This window comes from Aquarana catesbeiana, linkage group LG09 (genome assembly GCF_042186555.1).
Source record: "Aquarana catesbeiana isolate 2022-GZ linkage group LG09, ASM4218655v1, whole genome shotgun sequence".
Classification (NCBI taxonomy): domain Eukaryota; kingdom Metazoa; phylum Chordata; class Amphibia; order Anura; family Ranidae; genus Aquarana; species Aquarana catesbeiana.
In genome coordinates this window covers 47432374-47456220 of record NC_133332.1, presented here as the reverse complement: position 1 = coordinate 47456220, position 23847 = coordinate 47432374, and the positions used below count along the sequence as shown (strand labels likewise).

Here is a 23847-nt window from a genome sequence, read left to right as displayed (position 1 = left end):
AAGTTGATCCAGGGAAAATCCGATTGCCTCTCTGGGATCAGGAAGGAATTTTTTCCCCTGCTGTAGTGAATTGGATGATGCTTTTCTGTGTTTTTTCGCCTTCCTCTGGATCAACTGTGGGTATATGGGATTGTATGATATTTTTTATTTTATTTATTTATTTTTTATGGTTGAACTGGATGGACTTGTGTCTTTTTTCAACCTGACTAATTATGTAACTATGATGTAAGGTGGGCTCTCTGGGGACCCTGATGTAAGGGGGAATCCACACTCAGACAGGGATGGACTGGCCATCAGGACTACTGGGAGTTTCCCAGTGGGCCGATGGCTCAGTGGGCCGATTTCAGCCGCCGCCTATTGCATCTGCGGTGTCTACAATTTACCCATCAATCGCCAACAGCTGGCGCCTGACACGTAGATCGAGATGCATGCAGAGTAGCGCAGGAAGCATCTGTAGTAAGTTCTCTCTCATGTCACGCTGCTGCTGCTGCCCCCCGGCAGCCTCTCCTCTCTTCTCGTCCATCCCCATTTGCTTGTGACATCATCTGGGATGGACGAGAAGAGAGGAGGGGCCGCCGGGGGGAGGAGCAGCAGCGTGACATGAGAGAGAACTTACCACAGACACTTCCTGTGCTACTCTGCATTTGAAGAAAACAAGTAAATGCTGTGCCCCATGTGCCCTGATGTGCCCTGAATGTGCCTGATGTGCCCTGATGAGCCCCATGTGTCCTGAATGTGCCCTGATGTGCCCCATGTGCCCTGAATGTGCCCTGAATGTGCCCCATGTACCCTCATGTGCCCCAATGTGCCATGTGCCCCATGTACCCTCATGTTCTGTGCCCTGATGTGATGGGCTCTGTACCCTGATGTGCTGTGCCCTGACGTGCTGGGCTCTGTACCCTGATTTGCTGTGTCCTGTGCCCCGATGTGCTGTGCCTCGATGTGCGCTGTGCCCCGATGTGCCCTAATGTGCTGTACCCTGATGTGCTGTGCCCTGATGTGCTGGGCTCTGTACCCTGATGTGCTGTACCCTGATGTGTGCTGTGCCCTGATGTGTTGGGCTCTGTACCCTGATGTGCTGTACCCCGATGTGATGAGCTCTGTACCCTGATGTGCGCTGTGCCCTGATGTGCTGTGCCTGGATGTCAGTGCTGTACCCTGATGTGCTGTGCCCTGATGTGCTGGGCTCTGTACCCTGATGTGCTGTGCACTGTACCCTGATGTGCTGTGCCCTGGGCCGGTCTGGATAAAGTCCAGGGCCACATTTTTGTCCCAGTCCAGCCCTGCTCTGTACCCTGATGGGCTGTACCCTGATGTGCTGTGCCCTGACGTGCTGGGCTCTGTACCCTGATGTGCTGTGCCCTGTACCCTGATGTGCTGTGTCCTGATGTGCTGTGCCCTGTACCCTGATGTGGCCTGATGTGCTGTGCCCTGACATGCTGGGCTCTGTACCCTGATGTGCTGTGCCCTGTACCCTGATGTGCTGTGTCCTGATGTGCTGTGCCCTGTACCCTGATGTGGCCTGATGTGCTGTGCCCTGACGTGCTGGGCTCTGTACCCTGATGTGCTGTGCCCTGTACCCTGATGTGCTGTGTCCTGATGTGCTGTGCCCTGTACCCTGATGTGGCCTGATGTGCTGTGCGCTGATGTGCTGGGCTCTGTACCGTGCTCTAATGTGCACTGTACTCTGATGTGTTGTGCCCTGGGCCGGTTTGGATAAAGTCCAGGGCCACATTTTTGTCCCAGTCCAGCCCTGCACTCAGATATGTAACGATTATATATATATGTATATATACACACACACACGTATATTATGTACATGTGTATGCCCGCCCAAGCGTATTACTTTCTTTACTTCACTGCTATGGGCTCTAGCCCTGGATCTTTTGTAGACCTAGCAACTCCCCTGTTGGGGGGGGGGGTCCCTTGCTGTGGAATGAGGGGGGTACCTGGCTGTGGCATGAATGGGATCCATGGCTGTGGAATGAGGGGGATCCATGGCTGTGGAATGAAGGGGATCCATGGCTGTGGAATGAGCGGGGTCCATGGCTGTGGAATGAGGGAGATTTCCCTGGCTGTGGAATGAGAAGGGGGTCCCTTGCTGTGAAACAAGGAAGGAGGTACCTGGTTGTACAATGAGGGGGGTCCCTGGCCATTGAATGAGGGGGTCGCTTTGCTGTGAAATGAGGGGGGGTTGGCTGCTGAATGAGGGAGGGGATTCCCTGGCTATTGAATAAGGGTGTCCCTTGCTGTGGAATAAGGGGGGGAACCCTTACTGTGTAATGAGAAAGGGCATCCCTGGCTGTGGAATGAGGGGGTCCCTCTTGGAATGGGGGGGCTGGCTGTGGACCATCTCCTGTTGCATGTCTGCAGTCTCTGATAGTTTTCTGTAGCATAATGCCCTGCACACACGGTCGCACATTCCGACGACAAAATCCGTCTGATTTTTTCTGACGGATTTTGGCCAAGCTTGTCTTGCATACACACGGTCGCACAAAGTTGTCTCTGAACGCGGTGACGTAAAACACGTACGTCAGGACTATAAACGGGGCAATAGCCAATAGCTTTCGTCTCTTAATTTATTCTGAGCATGCGTGGCACTCTGTGCGTCGGATTTGTCTACACACGATCGGAATTTAAATGATCGGATTTTGTTGTTGGAAAATTTTATATCCTGCTCACTTTGTGTGTTGGAAATTCCGACGGAAAAAGTCCGATGGAGCCCACACACGATCGGAATTTCCGACAACACAATCCGATCGCACTTTCTCCGTCGGAAAATCCGACCGTGTGTACAGGGCATTACATTCACTAAATATGTGTGGCCCGTTGGTGATGTCAGGGGATATTGTCTGCACCAGTCATACAGTATGCATCAGGAGACTCATCTAGTATCTACAACAGCCGTTATTAATCTGTTGCAGTAATCTAAATTTGCTTGTGTCACTGAGTCATCTCATGTCCTTTTAGCTTCTTTCCTAATGTACCCACTGCAACATCTTGGGGAGCTCCCATCGTGTGGGAGGGAGCCTACGACTCTGAGGAGGAAAATCGATTCCATCAGAAACAAAGGACCGTGGTTGGACTCTCAGTCTTTGCTGTAAATAAGTGAGTGTTCTTATCTTCTGATCCATGTGATTGCATACACTATTTCTTGTTTAGTTGAGTCTATAATTGATTTAAGTCAGTTTTATTTTAAAATTGTTAAAGCTGAACTCCAGACAGACATGAGAGACACAATTTAAAGTTATTCTAAAGTCTTCTTTTTTTTTGGTTAAAAATAACAAATATGTCATACATACTACTCTGTGTAGTGGTTTTGCAAAGAGCAGCCCAGATTATCCTCTTCTCGAGTCCTCCACCAGGGCTCCTGGCCCCTCCCTCCAGCCGAGTGCCCCCACAGCAAGCAGCTTGCTATGGGGGCACCCAAGCTGAGCCGCTGCTCTCTGTATTCGGCCCCGCGGCCTGGGGGGGTGTAGCGATCGCAGGAGGAGGCTTGAGGAGAACTGTGAGGGAACATTGCTTCTACACAGTCATTGGCAATGTCTCTGTCACCACACGGTCGGTGGCAGGGAACTCCTGGAGCAGAGGGGCAGGAGAAGCTGTCGGAACGCATGGTCCAGACAAGTTCCTCATCAATGACTCAGGGCTGGAAGGTCGGTGAGTGTTACCACAGTGGATGGCTGGAGGTGCCAGGGAATCTGGAAGGGAACTCTGCTTCTACACGGTAACTAGCAGAGACTTTATCATGCACACGGTGGATGGTGGAGAGTCCTGGATCAGAGAAGACACTGTGGGGAGTTGTGTTAAATCAGTGTGGCCAGTGACCAGTGTTTGCGAGTTGGACTGGCTGGGAACAGTAGTCCATTTCCTAGAAAATAGACTTTAACCTACTAGGCCTCCGGGGAGAGGTTCTGCAGGCCTCAGGCCTAGTAGCAGCGAGTCACCAGAGCCAGAAGAGGGGCTTATTCAGAGTGAGTTCTTCATACCCATTAGAAGAGGATGTGTTATATACCTCAAATGAAATTATAAGTTGTGCAGGAGGAAACCAGTTGTGCAAGAGGAAGCAAGTTTGGGCAGGATATGAAGCGACCATTACTTTTACACGGTCAAAGGTGATGTTTCTATCCCTCACACGGTGACGAATGGAGAACACGTAGGAACACCAGTCTGCATGGAGATGCAAAGGAAGCAATAGTCTGCATGGAGATACAGAGGGAGTAACAGTCTGCAGGGAGCTGCAGGAGAAGAATTCTACTTAGTCAAGTATGCACATTCAATCTTCAGGCTCTAACTATGATCGAAGTATACTGAAATCTGTAAATATGATGGCAATGATTAATTCTATGGGCATCCCATATCCCAATCCCTATCCAAGTTGTACCCCCCCAATAAAACAACGAAAACAAATCTTGCAAATGACTGTTCATTGTCTCTGGAAAGGATGCATGAAGTCTAGCAGTGGGGTGATTTGGCGGATCAGTAGTGCTAACACCATGGCTACACCTATATCCCTATGTACCAGCTCACCTAGAGAAAGAGATCTTAGACAAGGAAACGCAATGGGTGGATGAGGCGGAGCGAAGTTTCCTTTGGATCCCTTTGCAGGTGGACTTTCCAAAATTGTCACCCAAGATAGCTGAAAGATACGTCTCAGTGCTGCACACCTGAGCAGTGGCGTCAGTGGGGGGGGCTGATGGTGGCTGAAGCCTCGAGTGGGTCCCCAAAAGCGGGGACTGATCTATCCTCTAGCGTGGCCGAGTGTAAAAGCAGGTCCTGCCTTCTGGAGCCGGCAGTGCCTGATGGACGTCCCACTGATCCATTGTGGGGACCGCGGGACGTGTGACATCCATCATAGGCGCTGCAGGCTCCAGAAGGCAGGAATTACAATGTGGACGCCGCTCCACTGTCAGAAGATCCCCACTTGGCGTTCGGGCGGGCAGCTGTCCTGTCCTGGCTCTGGCTGCCTGGAGTGCCTGCTGTTTACTCTACTATGTGATGGGCGTACCGCTGAGCTGCAGGAGGAGGTCACATCATCTGAAGTCTGGTCAGGTAGATCAGTGTGTTAGGTAGGTTAGTGTGTGTCAAGTAGGTGGGTCAGTGTGTGTCAGTAAGGTATGTCAGGTAGGTGGGTCAGTATGTGTCAGGTAGGTCAGTGTATGTCAGTGTGTGTCAGGTAGGTCAGTGTGTGTTAGTGTGTGTCAGATAGGCCAGTGTAGGTCAGTGTGTGTCAGGTAGGTCAGTGTATGTAAGTGTGTGTCAGGTAGGTCAGTGTATGTTAGGTAGGTCAGTGTTTGTCAGGTAGGTCAGTGTGGGTCGGTGCGCATCAGGTAGGTCAGTGTATGTCAGTGTGTGTCAGGTAGGTCAGTGTGTGTCAGGTAGGTCAGTGTGGGTCAGTGTGTGTCAGGTAGGTCAGTGTGGGCCAGTGTGTGTCAGGTAGATCGGTGTATGTCGTGTAGGTCAGTGTGTGTCAGGTAGGTCAGTGTGTGTCAGGTAGGTCAGTGTGGGTCAGTGCACGTCAGGTAGGTACCACACAACCCCCCCCCAGCCTTTACACTTGACTGTGTCAAGTCTTGTTTTTAATATACGTTTATATATACTTTTAATAAACAAACCATTCGTATTCACACTATTAGTGCCCGTCTCTTTCGTCCATGAGGATATCCTATTGTTTGCCACGGAGGAGGTGATTACTACAACTTTACCTATTGCAAGTGCCCCCCCCGTAGGGGGATAAGGATCTGGATACCCCATTGTTTGCTGTGCCAAAGAGGAGGTGATTGCTCCGGATACTGCCATTATACTCGGCCCCTGGATGATGTGACTCTATCATGAAACGCCGCGTAGGGCAGAGCGACGTGTTCTCGTCACCTCCCACTGCTGCTGTTGTTTCCAGTAGGACGGGCTGTCTGTGAGCTTCCGGCCGGCGCTCCAGACTACACTACATGCCTACTATTGTCTACTAACATGTGAGTTTAACCTTTTACTTATCCAATAAAGTTAATGATTTTACACTATATGGAGCCTTTTTTCCTTCTATGACCATATCCGCAATGCTGTGGGCTGATGTCTGAGTACCTGTCAGAGTGAACATCTTGAGCCTGTCCCTGCAGTCTTTGATGTCCCATCTCGGTATAAAGTCTCTGATCCATTGGTCGTGGTTCGAAGCAGTATTAACAAACAGGTTCTCTGATCCTCTGTGACGGGGGATCGTGAGTTTCTGGTAAGCGGCCAGTCTGATTTCACGGTGGTGGAACAAGCACACTTTTTTCCCACAGCAAGAATTTGTTTTATGCTTTTTGGAACTTTTTTAAGATACTTTCATATCACTTGGGTGATTCATTTTTTATACACGGACTTTGAATTATCACTTTGAACAATTAATTTTGGATTGATTATTTATTTGACATGTATTTTGCATATTATGTATACACTAAAGGGGAACTCTTCACTTAGTTCTAAATATTTGGTTTGGTGATGATATGTATGATCACCAATCTGCTCTAGCGCGATTCAACCCCCCCTTTTTTCTTATTTACTCACCACATGCGCTTTACCCCTGTAGGGGTACAAGGATCTGAACTCAAGGGGAGCATGGAAGTCACTTCATTTGCTGCACATGATCTGTGGCTAAACATAGGCATGGGTCACCTTGGATAAACACAAGTCACTTGAGATTTTGTCATTTTGCACCACTAAAGATTGGACTTTATAATTTATAAATTATTCTTACATACATATATATGAGATATAATAATTTTTTTGATGAAATTTCTTAATGTAGCAATAACTCTCGGTGGAGCTGCTGGTTTAAAGCGGGCTGTTAAGGTCACCTTCGTTACCTTAATTTCACCAGAACCGTGTCTAGGGTCCCGTTGAGTTTAGTTCCAGACAATGTAGGCACTGGACACTTGAGTATCTTTTCCAATGCTTTAATAAACGTAGTTTAAGGAAGTAGCAGGAAAGAGATAGATAAGAAGAGTTTAGCTGCAACTGTATTTCTTTTTCCATTGAAACCAATTAAATTACATTTTGGAGAATCAATATTTACATGTTTGTTTTTAGTTAAACTGAGTTCAGATCCTAAATCTATGAACTATATAGTATTCTTGCCATTTAATAAACCATGTAACCATGGCCTTCCACATTCATCTATTAAAAGTGAAGTCACATATTTTAATGTTGGAGATGACTCAGAACCTTTTTTCTTAAATCCTGATGGTGATGGAAGTAATCCATCCCTCTCATTTTCATCATTGTTTTTCATATTGATTGAACTGTCATTAACAGTCAATGTACTGATCTGTTTGACTTCTGAAGCATAAGGCAAATCAATCCAACTATTGTTTGAAGAAAGAATATATTGCTCAGAAATATGTTCTGTATTTTCTACTTTCAGAGTTTTCCTCTGTGTGCTATGTAGGGAAGTTTTTCCTGTCTGCTCTAAAACTTTAGTTCCGCCTGTGACGTGTATCTCACCATCTCTGGGTGTGACCATACACGTGGCAATTCTCTGAAGGCCATTTTTTTTTTGTTTGTCTAAACTGTGTCTACATGTAGCAGCTTTATTCAATATTTTTGTTTTAAGCAAAACTTCATGTTCCTGGTCATCAACCTTGATAGACCACTTATCTTGTACAATATATATATATTATTATTATTATTATACAGGATTTATATAGCGCCAACAGTTTGCGCAGCGCTTTACAGTATGGGGCAGACAGTACACTTACAATACAAATCAATAAAGGAGGGATCAGAGGGCCCTGCTCGTTAGAGCTTACAATCTAGAAGGGAGGGTCAAGTGGAGAAAAAAAAAAATGAAAGTACAGTTGTTAGGTGTGGGTAGGATAGGCTTCTCTGAAGAGAAGGGTTTTCAGGGATCTTCTGAAAGCTAATAAAGTAGGAAATAAGCAGACAGATTGGGGTAAGGAGTTCCATAGGATTGGAGAGGCTTTGGAAAAGGCCTGGAGGCAAGCATGGAAGGAGGTGACAAGGGAGCTAGAGAGCAGGAGGTCTTGAGAGGAACGAAGAGAGCGAGTAGTATATATATATATATATATATATATATATATATATATATATTTCACTTTATCCATATCTAGAATATATGATGATATACATAAGCAAGTCAATAATTCTCAAAAGACCCAATTGCATTCATAAACTCTGATATTCTAACAGTAAGGAAGTTCTTTTTTCAGGGATGTTGAGTCCTTTTGTGTTGTGGGAAATTAATGTGGGATATTTTCCTAGCTTGGCCATGCCCAAAAAAAAGGGGGGGGGGGGGCGCATGTGCAGTCCTCCGCTCGCCTTGACTACGTTGCAGCCTCATCTCACCTGGGTCCAGCAAAGCGGAAGTGTCACCCGGCAGCCCCTTGTCTCCTGAGCTGTCATTATCCTCGGTGACAACCTCCTTCCTCCGACCGGATCCTCCTCCGTCACCTACCTCCCTGATCGGGGTCCCAGAGCTGAGCATCGCTCCTCCCGTCCGGCGGCTCCATCACTGTCTATCTTGGAAGATGACGTTACCCCGAACATAATGACTACTCTGTAGATTACATTTTCTCCTCGTTGTTTGACGATCGCAAAAATAAACATGTCAAACTTTAAAAGGCTGGTTCTAGGCCAGCGATTTATGCACTGGAAGCTCGGTGCCGTCACTCTCATTTTTATGGCTTTTGTGTTCTTAATACAAAGAGAAGTAGTTGATCGAGAAATGGACGAACTTGCAGCACATGATGGCTCCCATGTGAGGAAAAAAAAGATGTTGGACATGGTAATGGATGCTGTAAATAACATTAAAGACTCAATGCCAAAAATGCAGATCAAGGCACCTGAAAAGCAGATTGATGATGGAAAAAGACGGCGTTTACCTGGATATTACACAGCGGCAGAACTTAAGCCTTTCCTTGAGCGTCCACCTCAGGATCCGAATGCACCAGGAGCTGCTGGAAAGCCATTTAAAATGGAAAAACTCACCCCTACGGAGGAGGAAGAGAGGGAACAAGGAGAAAAGAAACATTGTTTTAATGCCTTTGCTAGTGACAGAATTTCATTACATCGAGACCTGGGACCAGACACAAGGCCTCCTGAGTGTATTGAACAGAAGTTTAAGCGCTGTCCACCTATGCCAACAACCAGCATCATAATTGTGTTCCACAATGAGGCCTGGTCTACTCTTCTGTGCACTGTATACAGTGTTATATACACATCACAGGCCATTCTTCTCAAAGAAATTATTATGGTGGATGATGCCAGCACAGATGATTATTTGAAGGATAAGCTGGATGACTATGTGAAACCTCTGCAGCTTGTCAAAGTGGTCAGACAAAAAGAAAGAAAGGGGCTTATTTCAGCCAGACTGTTGGGCGCCGCTGTAGCAACAGGGGACACATTGACCTTTTTGGATGCACATTGCGAGTGTTACCATGGTTGGCTGGAGCCATTACTGTCAAGAATTGCTGAGAACTACACTGTGGTGGTGAGCCCAGATATCGCCACCATTGATCTCAATACATTTGAGTTTGTCAACCCTTCCCCATATGGAAATAACCGCAATCGGGGGAACTTTGACTGGGGTCTGTCATTTGGATGGGAAAGTGTGCCCAGTTCTGAAAACAAGAAGAGGAAAGATGAAACCTATTCAATAAAGACTCCAACATTTGCTGGGGGCCTTTTCTCAATCTCCAAGGAATATTTTGAGCATATCGGAAGTTACGATGAAGATATGGAAATCTGGGGAGGCGAGAACATTGAAATGTCCTTTAGAGTGTGGCAATGTGGTGGACAGCTGGAGATCTTGCCCTGTGCAGTTGTGGGCCATGTATTTCGTAGCAAGAGTCCTCATACCTTTCCTAAAGGAACACAGGTGATCATCCGGAACCAGGTCCGTCTGGCTGAAGTCTGGATGGACGATTACAAAGAAATATATTACCGGAGAAATCGTGAGGCAGCATTAATGGTACAGCAGAAATCATTTGGTAATATTTCCAAGAGGCTCCAATTACGGCAAAATCTTCAGTGCAAGAATTTCACCTGGTATCTGAAAAATATCTGTCCGGAAATGTATGTCCCAGACCTGAACCCACTTATCTTTGGTGATATTATAAATGTTGGAAGTCAGAGGTGTTTGGATGTTGGAGGAGATAATAGTAATGGAGAGAAACCTCAAATCTTCTACAGCTGTCATGGACTTGGGGGAAACCAGTATTTTGAATATACGTCAGGCCATGAAATTCGACATAATATCCAGAAAGAGCTGTGTTTACGAGCTAGTAAAGGAATTGTGATGCTCAAAAGGTGCGGCTATAAAGGAAAAGGCATGGTAGTGCTACTGGAGGAGAAGTGAGAGCTTCGACAGGAGCAACAGTTATTCAATGCTGTGTACAACATGTGCCTTACAGGAAACGGGTTGAACCCAAGCCTTGCACCCTGTAACCCTGAAGACCCTTTCCAAAAATGGGTGTTCTGTCAAAACAAATAATGAGATGAAGGAAGGCTGTTTTTACTTAACACTGTGATGAGAGTACACTGTAACTTTTTATGCAAATGCAGCTGACTTTGATTATGGTGTAGACATTAAAAAAAAAATGGAACACTTTGCTATGAGGAAAGAACACTCTGGACCTTGTGTCAGCTACATATGCCAAAGAATGTTTTAATCTGTTTTCCTGTGTGTTTACATGTTAATTATTAGGTCAGGGATTGCCGGGGGGTGTTTTGATGGTTTACAATGAGTACCGATTTTTCGATGATGTACTCCGAGGGCTAAGCACAATTACGTGTTTTGTTTTCAGCACTTGTGTTACGAAAAAGTACTTGTCTTTATTACAGAGGGACTATTTTTTAAAGTAAACATCTCCTTGGAGAAACATTAAGGTGATAGTAAACTCAAGAATTAGATAATCTGTGGACAGGCGGGGTATTTATAAAAGAAGTGGCCCTAGAAGTCTCTTCTGTCATAAACGTTCCTCCTGCCTGTCAGCGGGTAATTTCATCTGAGCCGCACATGCGCAGCTCAGATCACATTTACAGCCTGCTCCGTGTGCTGCGGCAATGTGACTGTCATGCATATGCGCAGGAGTGACCTCACCTCGGCCATTTAAGTGGGCAGAGATACCAAACCCGGACGGTAGACCGGGTGACGGTGGACCCCGCCAGGGACTAGGGAGGGCCCTGAAAGTGCAGCGCTGGAGGGCTCCTTTTGTAGGCAAGTCTGTCATAATAGGATGCGGTGCATACAAGTGCATTATGACTTGAACCTGCAGGGGGAGCCTTTTTTTTTTTTTTTTTTTTTTTCATTTTTTGCAAAGACTTTACTACCACTTTATGGGGCCAGTTCACACAACATGCAATCCAGCGGGTAATTTTTCTGCATTAAAAAAGCCTGGACAGTAGGTTACATGGAATTTCAATAGCAAAGTTCACACCATTGCAGGAGGGGAAAGATGCACTGAAACGCATCAGAAAAACATGCATGAACTGTGTTTCTGTGGTGTGAACCGGCCCCTGTTTCTGTTGTTGACCTCCTTTTGAAAATGCTAGCTCCTTGCCTGAATGCTAAATTTCTGCCATCCATACTGGCCTGGAACATGTATGCAGATCAGAACCAGTGCCGGGACAAGGTCGTGTAGAGCCCAGGGCGAACATGCCAAACTGCAACCCCCCCCCATATTATGTGTCTGCAAACCCCCCACTAATCTGCATGCTTACCCCCTAAGCATAAATCCCCTCTCCTCCCAGTACAAATCCACCTTCCTGATGAAATCCCCCCCCCCCAAAAAAATATCACCCCTCCTAGCATAAATCCATATACCCCTCAAATGTCGTCTCTGAGTACACATCCTCTCCCCCACACTTCAAATTGCCCCTCCCAGCACCCCCCCCCCCCAACCCCCCTCCTAGCACAAATCATTCTTACTAGCAAAAATCCCCCCCCAAAAAAATCCCCCCCTATCACCTTTTCTAGCACAAACCCACCAAATTTCCTCTGCAAGCACAAATCCTCTTATCCCATCTCCCCCAAAACACAAATCCTCCTAAATCACCACCCCTGGCACACCCCCTCACTAAAATTCCCTTCCTAGAGCAATTCTTACCCCCTGCCACCCCCCCCCAAATTTCTCCTCCCAACCTCCTCAAAGTGTCCCCCACTTCGCATGATACCACAGTGCCCAGGGCAGCCGCCCCTCCTGCCCACCCTTTCTCCCGGTCCTGATCAGGACACCCACATGATATTCATTCTACCAGTGCTCTTTTACTGCTTCTTCCTCCATTGCAGCTGGGACCAAAACCCCCAGTGTCTGCGGGAGTGGGGAGATGATTTAAAGTGGAACTATGGGTAGAATAAAATATTACATATATGATGAAGTCCCATCTATAGCAGTAATGCAGCAGTTGTTTGCATTTCCTATACCTAAGCCTAAATAGAAAGAAAATCTGTGCTAGTTCTCAATGCCTTGTTTGCAGCTAGCACAATACTCCAATACCTGGTATTAAAAGAATTCATTAAAAGATAATACCTGAATTTGCATATTGGATGGTAATTTTAATTGATTATTTTGGGTTTAAAATTTCTGTATTCATTGCACTTTTTATGATAATTTCCATTACATAGTTTGCCTATTGAGCTGTTATTTTTACATTTCCTGAAACAGACCAGGTCACCCAGGAAAGGAGGCATTTACTGGGTTTGGAATAAACGATATACTATGGTAGTGCTTACAACAGTCAAATTTATTCCTTCCAGGTTCGCGCAATTGGCTGTTTGAGTGACCGTGCTGCTATGATGTCGCTTCTGCACATGTGCACGGGAGCCACAATTGGGCCACTCAAGTGTGCCATCCATTGTGAGCGCAGTGCGCATACTGTGTACATTTAGGAGATATTCACTGTACCTACGGGTACATCTTATTATAGGCTTACCTGTAGGTACAAATGGAAAAAAGTGGAGTTTACTACCCCTTTTATGTATGAACCGCTTATTCAGTAAAGCAGAGAAAACAGTGGAACAAATAGTAACCCAGAGACACACATCAGATCTACATTTGCAAAAAAAAAAAAAAAAAACAATCTGTGACCCAGATTTCAGTTAAATAATGTGGCTCAATAAAGAAAAATGCTACTGCGGCTTACTCTACACCACTTTTTGATTTAATAAGTCAGTATATTCTGTTATTAAAATGGTTCATTTCCTTTTTGTGTATTTATAACAGACTATATTTTGGTAGGTAATGTATATTTTCATTCTTAAATTAGAAATGAGTGCAGGATTAAGACATTGTGCGTCCAATGATTGAATATTGTAAATAAGCTACCGCCCACTTAAAGTGGAACTGTATCCGCTTGGTGCCTCCAGCACTTTTGCTATAATGTAGAAGTATGCAGGGTATACTTGTATTTTATGGCAGTGTGTCCTCCTACATAACCCCCATATAAGCACACAGAGGTATCATCATGCCAGCTCCCAGGCTCTTATTCTCCGTATTTGTAATATATATGTGGCAGTCCGTGTACAGATAAATTGTTAGTGGAGATGGAAAGAGGTCTTATGGCAGAAGAGGAAAGCAAAGTCTGTCTACTTGCTAACAGTTTTAATTCTGTTTTAACCACTTCAGCCCCGGAGGGATTTACCCCCTTAATGACCAGGCCATTTTCTGCGATATGGCAGTGCATTACTTTAACTGACAATTGCGCAGTCATGCTATGCAAACAAAGTTGACCTTTTTTTTTTTTTTTTCCACGGATGGAGCTTTCTTTTGGTGGTGTTTGATCGCCTCTGCGGTCTTTATTTTTTGTGCTATAAACAGAAAAAGACCGCCAATTTTTTTAATAAAAAATATTTTTTACTTTCTCCTATAAAACATATCCAATAAAAATATGTAAAAATTCCAATTTCTTCTGCTACATATTTTTGGTAAAAAAATCCCAGTTAGCCCATATTGATTAGTAGGAATCGCACAGATCCCTCGCTCCCGTCTGACAGCACGACGGTCTGCGTTGTTTACATGCCTGTCATTCCCAAGAACGATCGCGGGTTCCAGTGATTTGGCTCCCGCTGTGTCCAATTGGAGTGGGTTGCCGGCGGCGCACATGCACGCCCCAGACCAAAGGAGCGTGAACAACATACAGGTTTGTTGTTTCAGGCTGCCCTGCCACAGTATGTGTGTGGCAGACGGTCCAGAAGTAGTTAATAAGACAAAGGTAAACATGCAAAAATACTGCATTGCAGCCAAATAGCAGTCATCTTCATTGTTCTGACTGCTCGGACGTCAGAACTGTAATCTGATTGACTCCCGTGACTTATTTCCAATTTTTCGTCATTTTTCAGAGAGAAATTCCGGTTTTGTTATTTAGAGAACAATTCCCAACTGGTCAGTACTGTGCACTGGTCACATTTTACATTTACCGGAGATCCTTAGCTGCTTTTGTTTTGAAGGTATAGCAAAAGGCCAGGGCAGAGCGTTTACTGAAAGTGTTAAATGGTCGCTTTCGGTAAAGTCAAGCTATGGTAATTGCAAAGTCCATTCCAAGTTTGTGGTGGGAATCATGACATTCCTTCATCTTTGTCTCACTAATAATGAAATTCTTAGGGCTCCTTCAGATCGGCAGCTGGGGGATGGTAAAAAAACAGGCCGCTCCTCCCCAGCTGCCTACATGGATTGCAACAATAATACACATGCCACAACCTCAATACTTTGCATTTTTAATTTTGGGTACAGAGTTTGATAGGCGGCACTGCCATCAAACTTGCCCATTGACTTCAATGGTGGCCGCACCTTTATCTTGAGCCAAATGCTCAGGTTGCAGTTGCAGCGTGGTCATGCAATGTGCAGTTGCCATTTGCCAATTTAAAAGTTGTAAAAACAGGAATTCAGGAGGTGGCCAAAAAAGACATAATTTAGGAGCCCAAGGTAAAGAGGTAAAGTCCAACTAGACCATTATGAGTGCAGGCAGGGACAGAGAGCTCATCCTAGCCCCAGGCTGCAGCAATGTCGGGGGGGGGGGGTCCATGGGCCGCGCATCGTCGGGCTGGCCCATGTGCATGGGGTGGTGTGACTGGCGGTCTCGGCCCAGACTCCAGCCAGGCCACGCCACCAATGTGTTTCGCTCCACCCCTTTGGGTGATTAAGCTCCAAGTTGCGTGGCCTGGCTGGCCTGGCTGGGCTGGGGCTGCCATTCATCTCGCTTCATGCACATGGGTCTGCTTCATGGTGTGCGGCTTGTGGACCTTTTCCTTCAACGTTCAAGATGTTGCAATAGCCCTCCTGAGTGCCTGCCAGCTGTTGCTATAATGTTCTCTGAAAAATTATCCACCACGGATCGCTTTTCAGGGGGAGTAAACAGTGCTGCTAATATGAATACATGAAAGAAGCCTTTAAGTAAATGCAGTGCTGGGGGTGCCTGTAATTTGGCCTCAAGTTTTCAAAAAGCAAATTACGAGGGCAGGAGGATCCCACCTACAAACTAATTGTTCCCATGGTTACAGGGAAATATTTTTCCTCCCAGTGTGAGATATAAATGTTTTTTACTGCAAGAATTTTAAATGGTTATTGCTGGTTTTGTATAAATTTTAATAGAAATGTATATTTTTACATTTTGAAGGATCTCTTTCAATGGTCATATTGGCCAAAATGGTGTATTATGTTCTCCCATATACAAAGACTATTAAGCTTTTTTTTTTTTTTTTAGAATTTTTGTTGTTGTGAAGGGTACATTAGTGTGGACTAAAACCCAAACACATATTTAGATTTCTGTTTTTGTTCCAACTTATGTCCAATATATCTGACCTGTGAGGTGTTTTTTATTTTTTTTTTTTTGGTATGTTCAAGGTTTATATGTCTTTTGTATGTTTCATGATTAACAGTCCAGTATTCTCTAGCATTGTAAAAAAAAGTAGAGAAGTGCAGGGGAGGGGAAAAGGAGGTGCTGTTTTTGCTATCCAATCTGTTTCTTACTTTTTTATTTGGTAGTTTACACTCTAAAGATAAACGTTTGAAACTGATTGGCTTCTTGTAGCAGCATGTCAACTTCCTCTTTCTCCACTTAGGATGATTTATTTGCTGCAATGTATATACCACTGATGTGTATACTACAGTGTTTAAGACTGGTGGGTCGTTTTTTTCCATTTACTTGTTTTTTTTCCATTGTTAAGTCATTACTATAATGTAAAAACAAATGAAAATCAAATCCAATCTAAGGAAAAAAAAAAAAAAAAAAAAGGGGGGGGGGATAGGTGTAGAGATTAGGTTAGTTGAAAGAGATTAGAGAGAGTTATAGCACAGTGCCTCTATAAGCTTACACCTTGGTCTAATTATGGCAGAATATTAACTGTATGTTTGTAAGGAACTACACGTGGGAACTATGTTTTTTTTTTGTGACGTAGTGGGGAAGTAATAACAAAAACAATATATACTCTATAAAACCAAAACCAGCATATTAAGCTTATCTTCAATGTGTCCAATGAGGATCAGATTTCCAGAGGTCAGCTGACTGGTGAGGAATGTGAAGTGGGAGTGGCTGGAGGAGATCTTATCTCCTGATTTCGGCATAGGTGTCACTGCTACCAGTAACCTCAAAGTCGGAGACACAGTGAAGCCGGACACACAGTGAGTAACACTACCTGTGATTATTGCCATTAAAAGTCCCCACTACAGTTCTCAGATCAGCAGATTACCTTGATCAAGAGCACCTAAGTTGGCTGTTTAGAACTCCACCCAGTACTGCCACTGATCCCACCCCCCACTAGCACTGCCACTCATCCCACCCCCCACCAGCACTGCCACTCATCCCACCCCCCACCAGCACTGCCACTTGTTCAACTCCCCACCAGCACTGCCACTCATCCAGGGCCGGATTTGCCACAAGGCCACCGAGGTGTAGTGGTGGTGGTGTAGGGGCGGCGCCGCTCCTGCAGCGACTTCGCGGCCGCCCCCCCCTTTCGTGCTGCCCATTAAAGTCTATTATGGGCACCAGTGCCCATAGAAAAGATGGCCGCGAGCCGACCACGCAACTGCGCATGCACCGTTCCGAAGCCGGCTGGGCTCGGGAAAGCTCGTAAGCACTCGGCCGGGCGGTGCATGCGCAGTAGCGTGATTGCGCCGCCCGGCGCCATTTAAAAAAAAATCAAGAGTAGGTAGTAATGTCAGTGGTGCGGCGGCGGGGGAGAGAGATGACATCTCTCATTGCCAGCACCGCTGTTCCGCCCTACTCCTTCTGGCAGGCAGCATGGCAAGGGACATCCCAATCTGGTGGCAAGTGACATCCCCATCTGGTGGCAGGCATGGTGGCAAGTGACATCCCCATCTGGTGGCAGGCATGGTGGCAAGTGACATCCCCATCTGGTGGCAGGCATAGTGGCAAGTGACATCCCCATCTGGTGGCAATTGACATCCCCATCTGGTGGCAGGCATGGTAGCAAGTGACATCCCCATCTGGTGGCAGGCAGCGCGGCAAATGACATCCCCATCTGGTGGCAGGCATGGTGGCAAGTGACATCCCCATCTGGTGGCAGGCAGCGCGGCAAATGACATCCCCATCTGGTGGCAGGCAGCGTGGCAAGAGACATCCCCATCTGGTGGCAGGCAGCGTGGCAAGTGACATCCCCATCTGGTGGCAGGCAGCGTGGCAAGTGACATCCCCATCTGGTGGCAGGCAGCGTGGCAAGTGACATCCCCATCTGGTGGCAGGCAGCGTGGCAAGAGACATCCCCATCTGGTGGCAGGTAGCGTGGCAAGTGACATCCCCATCTGGTGGCAGGCAGCGTGGCAAGTGACATCCCCATCTGGTGGCAGGCAGCGTAGCAAGTGACATCCCCATCTGGTGGCAGGCAGCGTGGCAAGTGACATCCCCATCTGGTGGAAGGCAGCGTGGCAAGTGACATCCCCATCTGGTGGCAGGCATAGTGGCAAGTGACAAGAGATGGTGGCAAGTGACACGCTCAGGGCTCCCAATGATTCTGCATTATGGTGAGTTGAACTATTTCAGTTTATATTACAATGTAATGATAGAAATAATGTGTTTCAATCATCCTGACACCATAACAACCATGGTGCCGGGGATGATTGAAGCACTAACACCAGCCATTGCCTTGAAAATTTGCCTGCGAAAAATCCTTACCCCTCGCGCGCTTACCCTGAAGTATTTTTAGTCTGTACAATTAAAGCCAGTTATTTTCAGTGTTCTCGTGCATGGAGATATGTTTTTAATTGATCTATTGTAGAAGTCATCGATAAAGGACGTGGTGTTTGTGTATGTGTGTGTGGGGGGGGGCGGCAATGAAGGACCCGGCCTTGGGGCGGCAAAGGGAGTAAATCCGGGCCTGCTCTCATCCCATTCCCCCCCACCTCCCCCCACCAAGGAGTAAGAGAAGGAATAAAAATAGAGAATACATGGAAGGGAGAGGAAAAGAGGGGGAGGAGCAAAGAAAAGGGAGAGAAAGAATAGGAGAAAGAACAAGAGAACAACAGCTAGAGAGAGGGATGGGGGGGGGGAAACAGGAAGTTGGGATAGAAGGAGATAAAAGGGAAAGAAAGGAGAACAAAGAGAAAGAGTGGTACATCCTAAAATGTACCATAAGGGGTTTTAATACTGTACGAGTGGAAGGGACTCAGGGAGCGCTAAATGTCCGTGGGTTAGGGGCGCAAATCACTTGTCTTGCCTTTGGTGCTGACAACCCAAGCTATGAAAATAATTTTACTGTTAGGAGTCCCCACAACTTGGGAAATTTTATCAAGGGGTCACAACACTAGAGAGGTTGAGAACCACTGAGTTATGCAACGTACACATGGTCGGACTTTTCGACCTTTCGACCAAATCCGGCGGCCAATCCGATCGTGTGTGGGCTTCACCGGACCTTCAGCGGACTTTTCCAGTCGCAAATCTGACAGACTTTAGATTTGGAACATGCTTCAAATCTTTACGTCGTAACTCCGCCGGACCCAGAAATCCGCTCGTCTGTATGCTAGTACAATGGACAAAAACTGACACTAGGGCAGCTATTGGCTACTGGCTATCAACTTCCTTATTTTAGTCCGGTCGTACGTCATCACGTACGAATCCGTCGGACTTTGGTGTGATCGTGTGTAGGCAAGTCCTTTCGTTAAAAAGTCAGTCGGAAGTCCGCTGGAAAGTCTGTCGAACCTGTCCGGTCAAAAAGTCTGCCCGTGTGTACGCGGCATTAGAGTAATTAGTTTTGATGCAGAAAAAAACACACTGACTGTATGTGGAGTGAACTGGCCCTGAGTGAATGTTGTCACCCAACTATAGGAAGTATGTTAATGGCAAGATCAGCAGATGAAATTAAAGAAAAAAAAAAAAATAGTCACCACATCTAAGAACTTGGAATCTACAATTGATTAAATTTTTCTTGAGTTTATATAACTTAAAAAAAAGAAACAAAAAACAAAACAAAAATTCACCCAAAACAGTAAGGCTCCATGCACACTGGACGTTAAAATAATGTTATAAAAAAGCCAGTAGCTTTGCAATGAGTCTTTCAATGTTTTGTAACGTTTTTGCAATAGCGTTTATTAGTGTTAGCGTTTTTGAGCGTTTTTTTTTTTAATGGATCAACTTTAAAAAATGCTGGTGAGCCACGTTTTTGAGCGTTTATCAATGTTTATCGGCGTTTATGAGGGTTTGGCATTTTTTGCCGTCAGGAAAACGACTTCTGAACGCGATTTTATGGCGTTCAGAAAACAGCCCATAAACTCCACTGCTAATAAATGTCCAAAAATTTCCATGTGTGCATGGACACATAGGATAACATAAAGGGGAGTTTATGGGCTGTTTAAAAAAAATGCCCAAACTCCCAAAAGTAGACGTTTATGAGCTTCAGTGTGTATGAAGCCTTATAGTCTACCTTTAATTATGTTTTCCTGGCATTCTAATGTGAGGTCTTCTTGTTCCTTTCTCTCCTGCCAGGTATCTGGAAAGTTACCTCGCTGACTTCCTTGCTTCTGCCAATATTTACTTTATGCCAAACCTCTCCTGCGTGTTTTACATCCTCACCGATCGCCCAGATGATGTGCCTGATATTAAACTGCGTCCCGGAGTTTCCAAGGTCATCCTCCAGGTTCCCAAGAGAAGCCGCTGGCAGGATATCTCTATGCTACGTATGAGGGACTTGCTTGAGCTTGTTTTGCCTCGGGCTGTAGAGGAAGTGGACTACCTCTTCTGTATGGATGTTGATCAGGTAAGTCAGATCCAGGATTCCACAACCTACATGGAGGCTTACATACCATTACTATTAGCTTGATATGACATGCTACTTTTGGCAGGGCTGGACTGGGACAAAAATGTGGCCCTGGACTTTATCCAGACCGGCCCAGGGCACAGCACATCAGGGTACAGCACATCAGGGTACAGCACTGACATCAGGGCACAGCACACATCAGGACACAGCGCACATCAGGGTACAGAGCCCAGCACATCAGGGCACAGCACATCAGGGTACAGGGCACATCAGGGTACAGCACATCAGGGTACAGAGCCCAGCACATCAGGGCACAGCACATCAGGGTACAGCACATCGGGGCACATCGGGGCACAGGGCACAGCACATCAGGGTACAGAGCCCAGCATGTCAGGGCACAGCACATCAGGGTACAGAGCCCAGCACATCAGGGTACATGGGCATGGGGCACATCAGGGTACATGGGGCACATGGCACATCGGGGCACATGGGGCACATTCAGGGCACATGGGGCACATCGGGGCCAACATGGGGCACATCAGGCACATTCAGGGCACATCAGGGCACATGGGGCACAGCGTGTACTTGTTGTTTTCTTTAAATGCAGATTAGTACAGGAAGTGTCTATGGTAAGTTCTCTCTCATGTCACGCTGCTGCTCCTCCCCCCGGCGACCCCTCCTCTCTTCTCGTTCATCCCAGATGATGTCACAAGCAAATGGGGATGGACGAGAAGAGAGGAGGGGCCGTCGGGGGGGAGCAGCAGCAGCGTGACATGAGGGAAAACTTACTACAGACGCTTCCTGCGCTACTCTGCATGCATCTCGATCTACGCGTCAGGCGCCAGCTGACGGCGATTGATGAGTAAATTGTAGACACCGCAGATGCAATAGGCGGCCGCTGAAACTGTCCCACTGAGCCATCGGCCCACCGGGAAACTCCTGGTAGTCCCGATGGCCAGTCCATCCCTGGTACAGAGCCCAGCACATCAGGGCACAAGTCACATCAGGGTACAGAGCCCAGCACATCAGGGCACAAGGCACATCAGGGCACAACACATCAGGGCACAGCACATCAGGCCACTTCAGGGTACAGGGCACAGCACATCAGGGTACAGAGCCCAGCACATCAGGGCACAACACATCAGGGTACAGGGCACATCAGGGCACAGCACATCAGGGTACAGGCCACATCAGGGCAGAGAACATCAGGGTACAGCAAACCAGACTACATTAGGGTATAGAGCACAGCACATCAGGGCAGGGTACAGAGCCCAGCACATCAGGGCACAGCACATCAGGGTACAGCACATCAGGGCACATCACATCAGGGTACAGGGCACAGCACATCAGGGCACTGGACATCAGGGCACACGACATTGAGGCACAGCACACCGGGGCACAACACATCAGGGCACAGGACATCGGGGCACAGGACATCAGGGCACAGGACACATCAGGGCACAGCACATCATGGTACAGAGCCCAGCACATCAGGGCACAGCACATCAGGGCACATCAGGGCACAGCGCACATCGAGACACAGCACATCGGGGCACAGGACACAGCACATCAAGGTACAGAGCCCAGCACATCAGGGCACAGCACATCAGGGTACAGAGCCCAGCACATCAGGGCACAGCACATCAGGGTACATAGGGCACATCAGGGCACATTGGGGCACATTCAGGGCACATGGGGCACATTCAGGGTACATGGGGCACATTCAGGACACATGGGGCACATATGGGGCACATCAGGGCACATCAGGCACATCAGGGCACATGGGGCACAGCGTTTACTTGTTGTTTTCTTCAAATGCAGAGTAGCACAGGAATCGTCTGTGGTAAGTTCTCTCTCATGTCACGCTGCTGCTCCTCCCCCCGTCGGCCCCTCCTCTCTTCTCGTTCATCCCAGATGATGTCACAAGCAAATGGGGAGGGACGAGAAGAGAGGAGGGGCCGCGGCAGGGGGGAGCAGCAGCAGCGTGACATGAAAGAGAACTTACTACAGATGCTTCCTGCGCTACTCTGCTTGCATCTCGATCTACGCGCCAGGCGCCAGCTGTCAGCGATTGATGGGTAAATTTGTAGACACCGCAGATGCAATAGGCGGCCGCTGAAACTGAGCCATCGGCCCACCGGGAAACTCCCGGTAGTCCCGATCACACATCAGGGCACAAGGTACATCCGGGTACAGAGCCCAGCACATCAGGGCACAAGGTACATCAGGGCACAACACATCAGGGTACAGGGCACATCAGGGCACAACACATCAGGGTACAGGGCACACCAGGGCAGAGCACATCCGGGTACAGCAAACCAGACTACATCAGGGTACAGGGCACAGCACATCAGGGCAGAGTACAGAGCCCAGCACATCAGGGCACAGCACATCAGGGTACAGCACATCAGGGCACATCACATCAGGGTACAGGGCACAGCACATCAGGACACAGCACATCAGGGTACTGGACATCAGGGCACATCAGGTCACACGACATTGAGGCACAGCACACCAGGGCACAGGACATCAGGGCACAGGGCACATCAGGGCACATCAGGGCACAGGGCACATCATGGCACAGGGCACATCAGGGCACAGGACATCGGGGCACAGCACATCGGGGCACAGAGCCCAGCACATCAGGGCACAATGTACATCAGGGCACAACACATCAGGGTACAGGGCATATCAGGGCACAGCACATCAGGGTACAGCAAACCAGGCCACATCAGGGTACAGGGAACAGCACATCAGGGCACAGCACATCAAGGTACAGAGCCCAGCACATCAGGGCACAGCACATCAGGGCACATCACATCAGGGTACATCACATCAGGGTACAGGGCACAGCACATCAGGACACAGCACATTAGGGTACTGGACATCAGGGCACAGGTCACAGTACATCTGGGCACACGACATTAAGGCACAGCACACAGGGGCACAGCACACCCTCCTCTCTTCTCTTCCATCCCAGATAATGTCACAAGCAAATGGGGATGGACGAGAAGAGAGGAGAGGAGGGGCCGCTGGGGAGCAGTGCTGCGTGACATGGGAAAGAACCTATCACAGACGCTTCCTGCGCTACTCTGCATGCTGGCTAAATCTTGATCTACCCATCAGGCACCAACTGTCGGCAATTTGACTGGTAGATTGCCGCTGAAACCGGCCCACTGAGCCATCGGCCCACCGGGAAACTGCTGGTAGTCCGATGGCCAGTCCATCACTGCCTTTTTGGCTAGCTATTTTTTCTTGTTGCTTCGAAGGCCCTACTACTTAGAAGGCATTTATCCTATTCATTGCAGTTGTAAAAAACGGCTCTATAATATGTTGTATGTCCACTTGACCACCGGAAGATTTACCCCCCTTAATGACCAGGACGATACGGCACTGTGTTATTTTGACTGACGATTGAGTGGTCATGCAACGCTGTACGCAAATACATTTTTTCCCCACAAATAGAGCTTTCTTTTGGTGGTATTTGATCACCTCTGTGGTTTTTATTTTTTGCACTATAAACAAAAAAAATACAGACAATTTTGAAAAAAAAAAAAAATCGAATTACTTCATCAATTTAGGCCAATCTGTATTCTGCTACATGTTTTTGGTAAAAAATAATCCCAATAAGCGTACATCAATTAATTTGC

The 23847-nt window shown here is 47.1% G+C and overlaps 1 protein-coding gene and 1 pseudogene across 3 annotated transcripts in view; both read left to right on the top strand.

Annotated features, from left to right (window-relative positions):
* LOC141107587 (N-acetyllactosaminide alpha-1,3-galactosyltransferase-like) overlaps nucleotides 1-23847 on the top strand; it is a 96541-nt gene that overhangs the window by 54157 nt on the left and 18537 nt on the right. For all 3 annotated transcript variants that reach the window (XR_012235932.1, XM_073598430.1, XM_073598431.1), the window contains exons 4-5: nucleotides 2971-3108; nucleotides 19927-20197. Coding sequence is in view for 2 of the 3 variants with exons in the window: in XM_073598430.1 (XP_073454531.1) it covers nucleotides 2971-3108; nucleotides 19927-20197 (409 nt within the window). In the remaining variant the exon portion in view is untranslated. The remainder of the gene's footprint in view (nucleotides 1-2970; nucleotides 3109-19926; nucleotides 20198-23847) is intronic.
* LOC141107586 (polypeptide N-acetylgalactosaminyltransferase 3 pseudogene) lies at nucleotides 8297-11733 on the top strand (annotated as a pseudogene).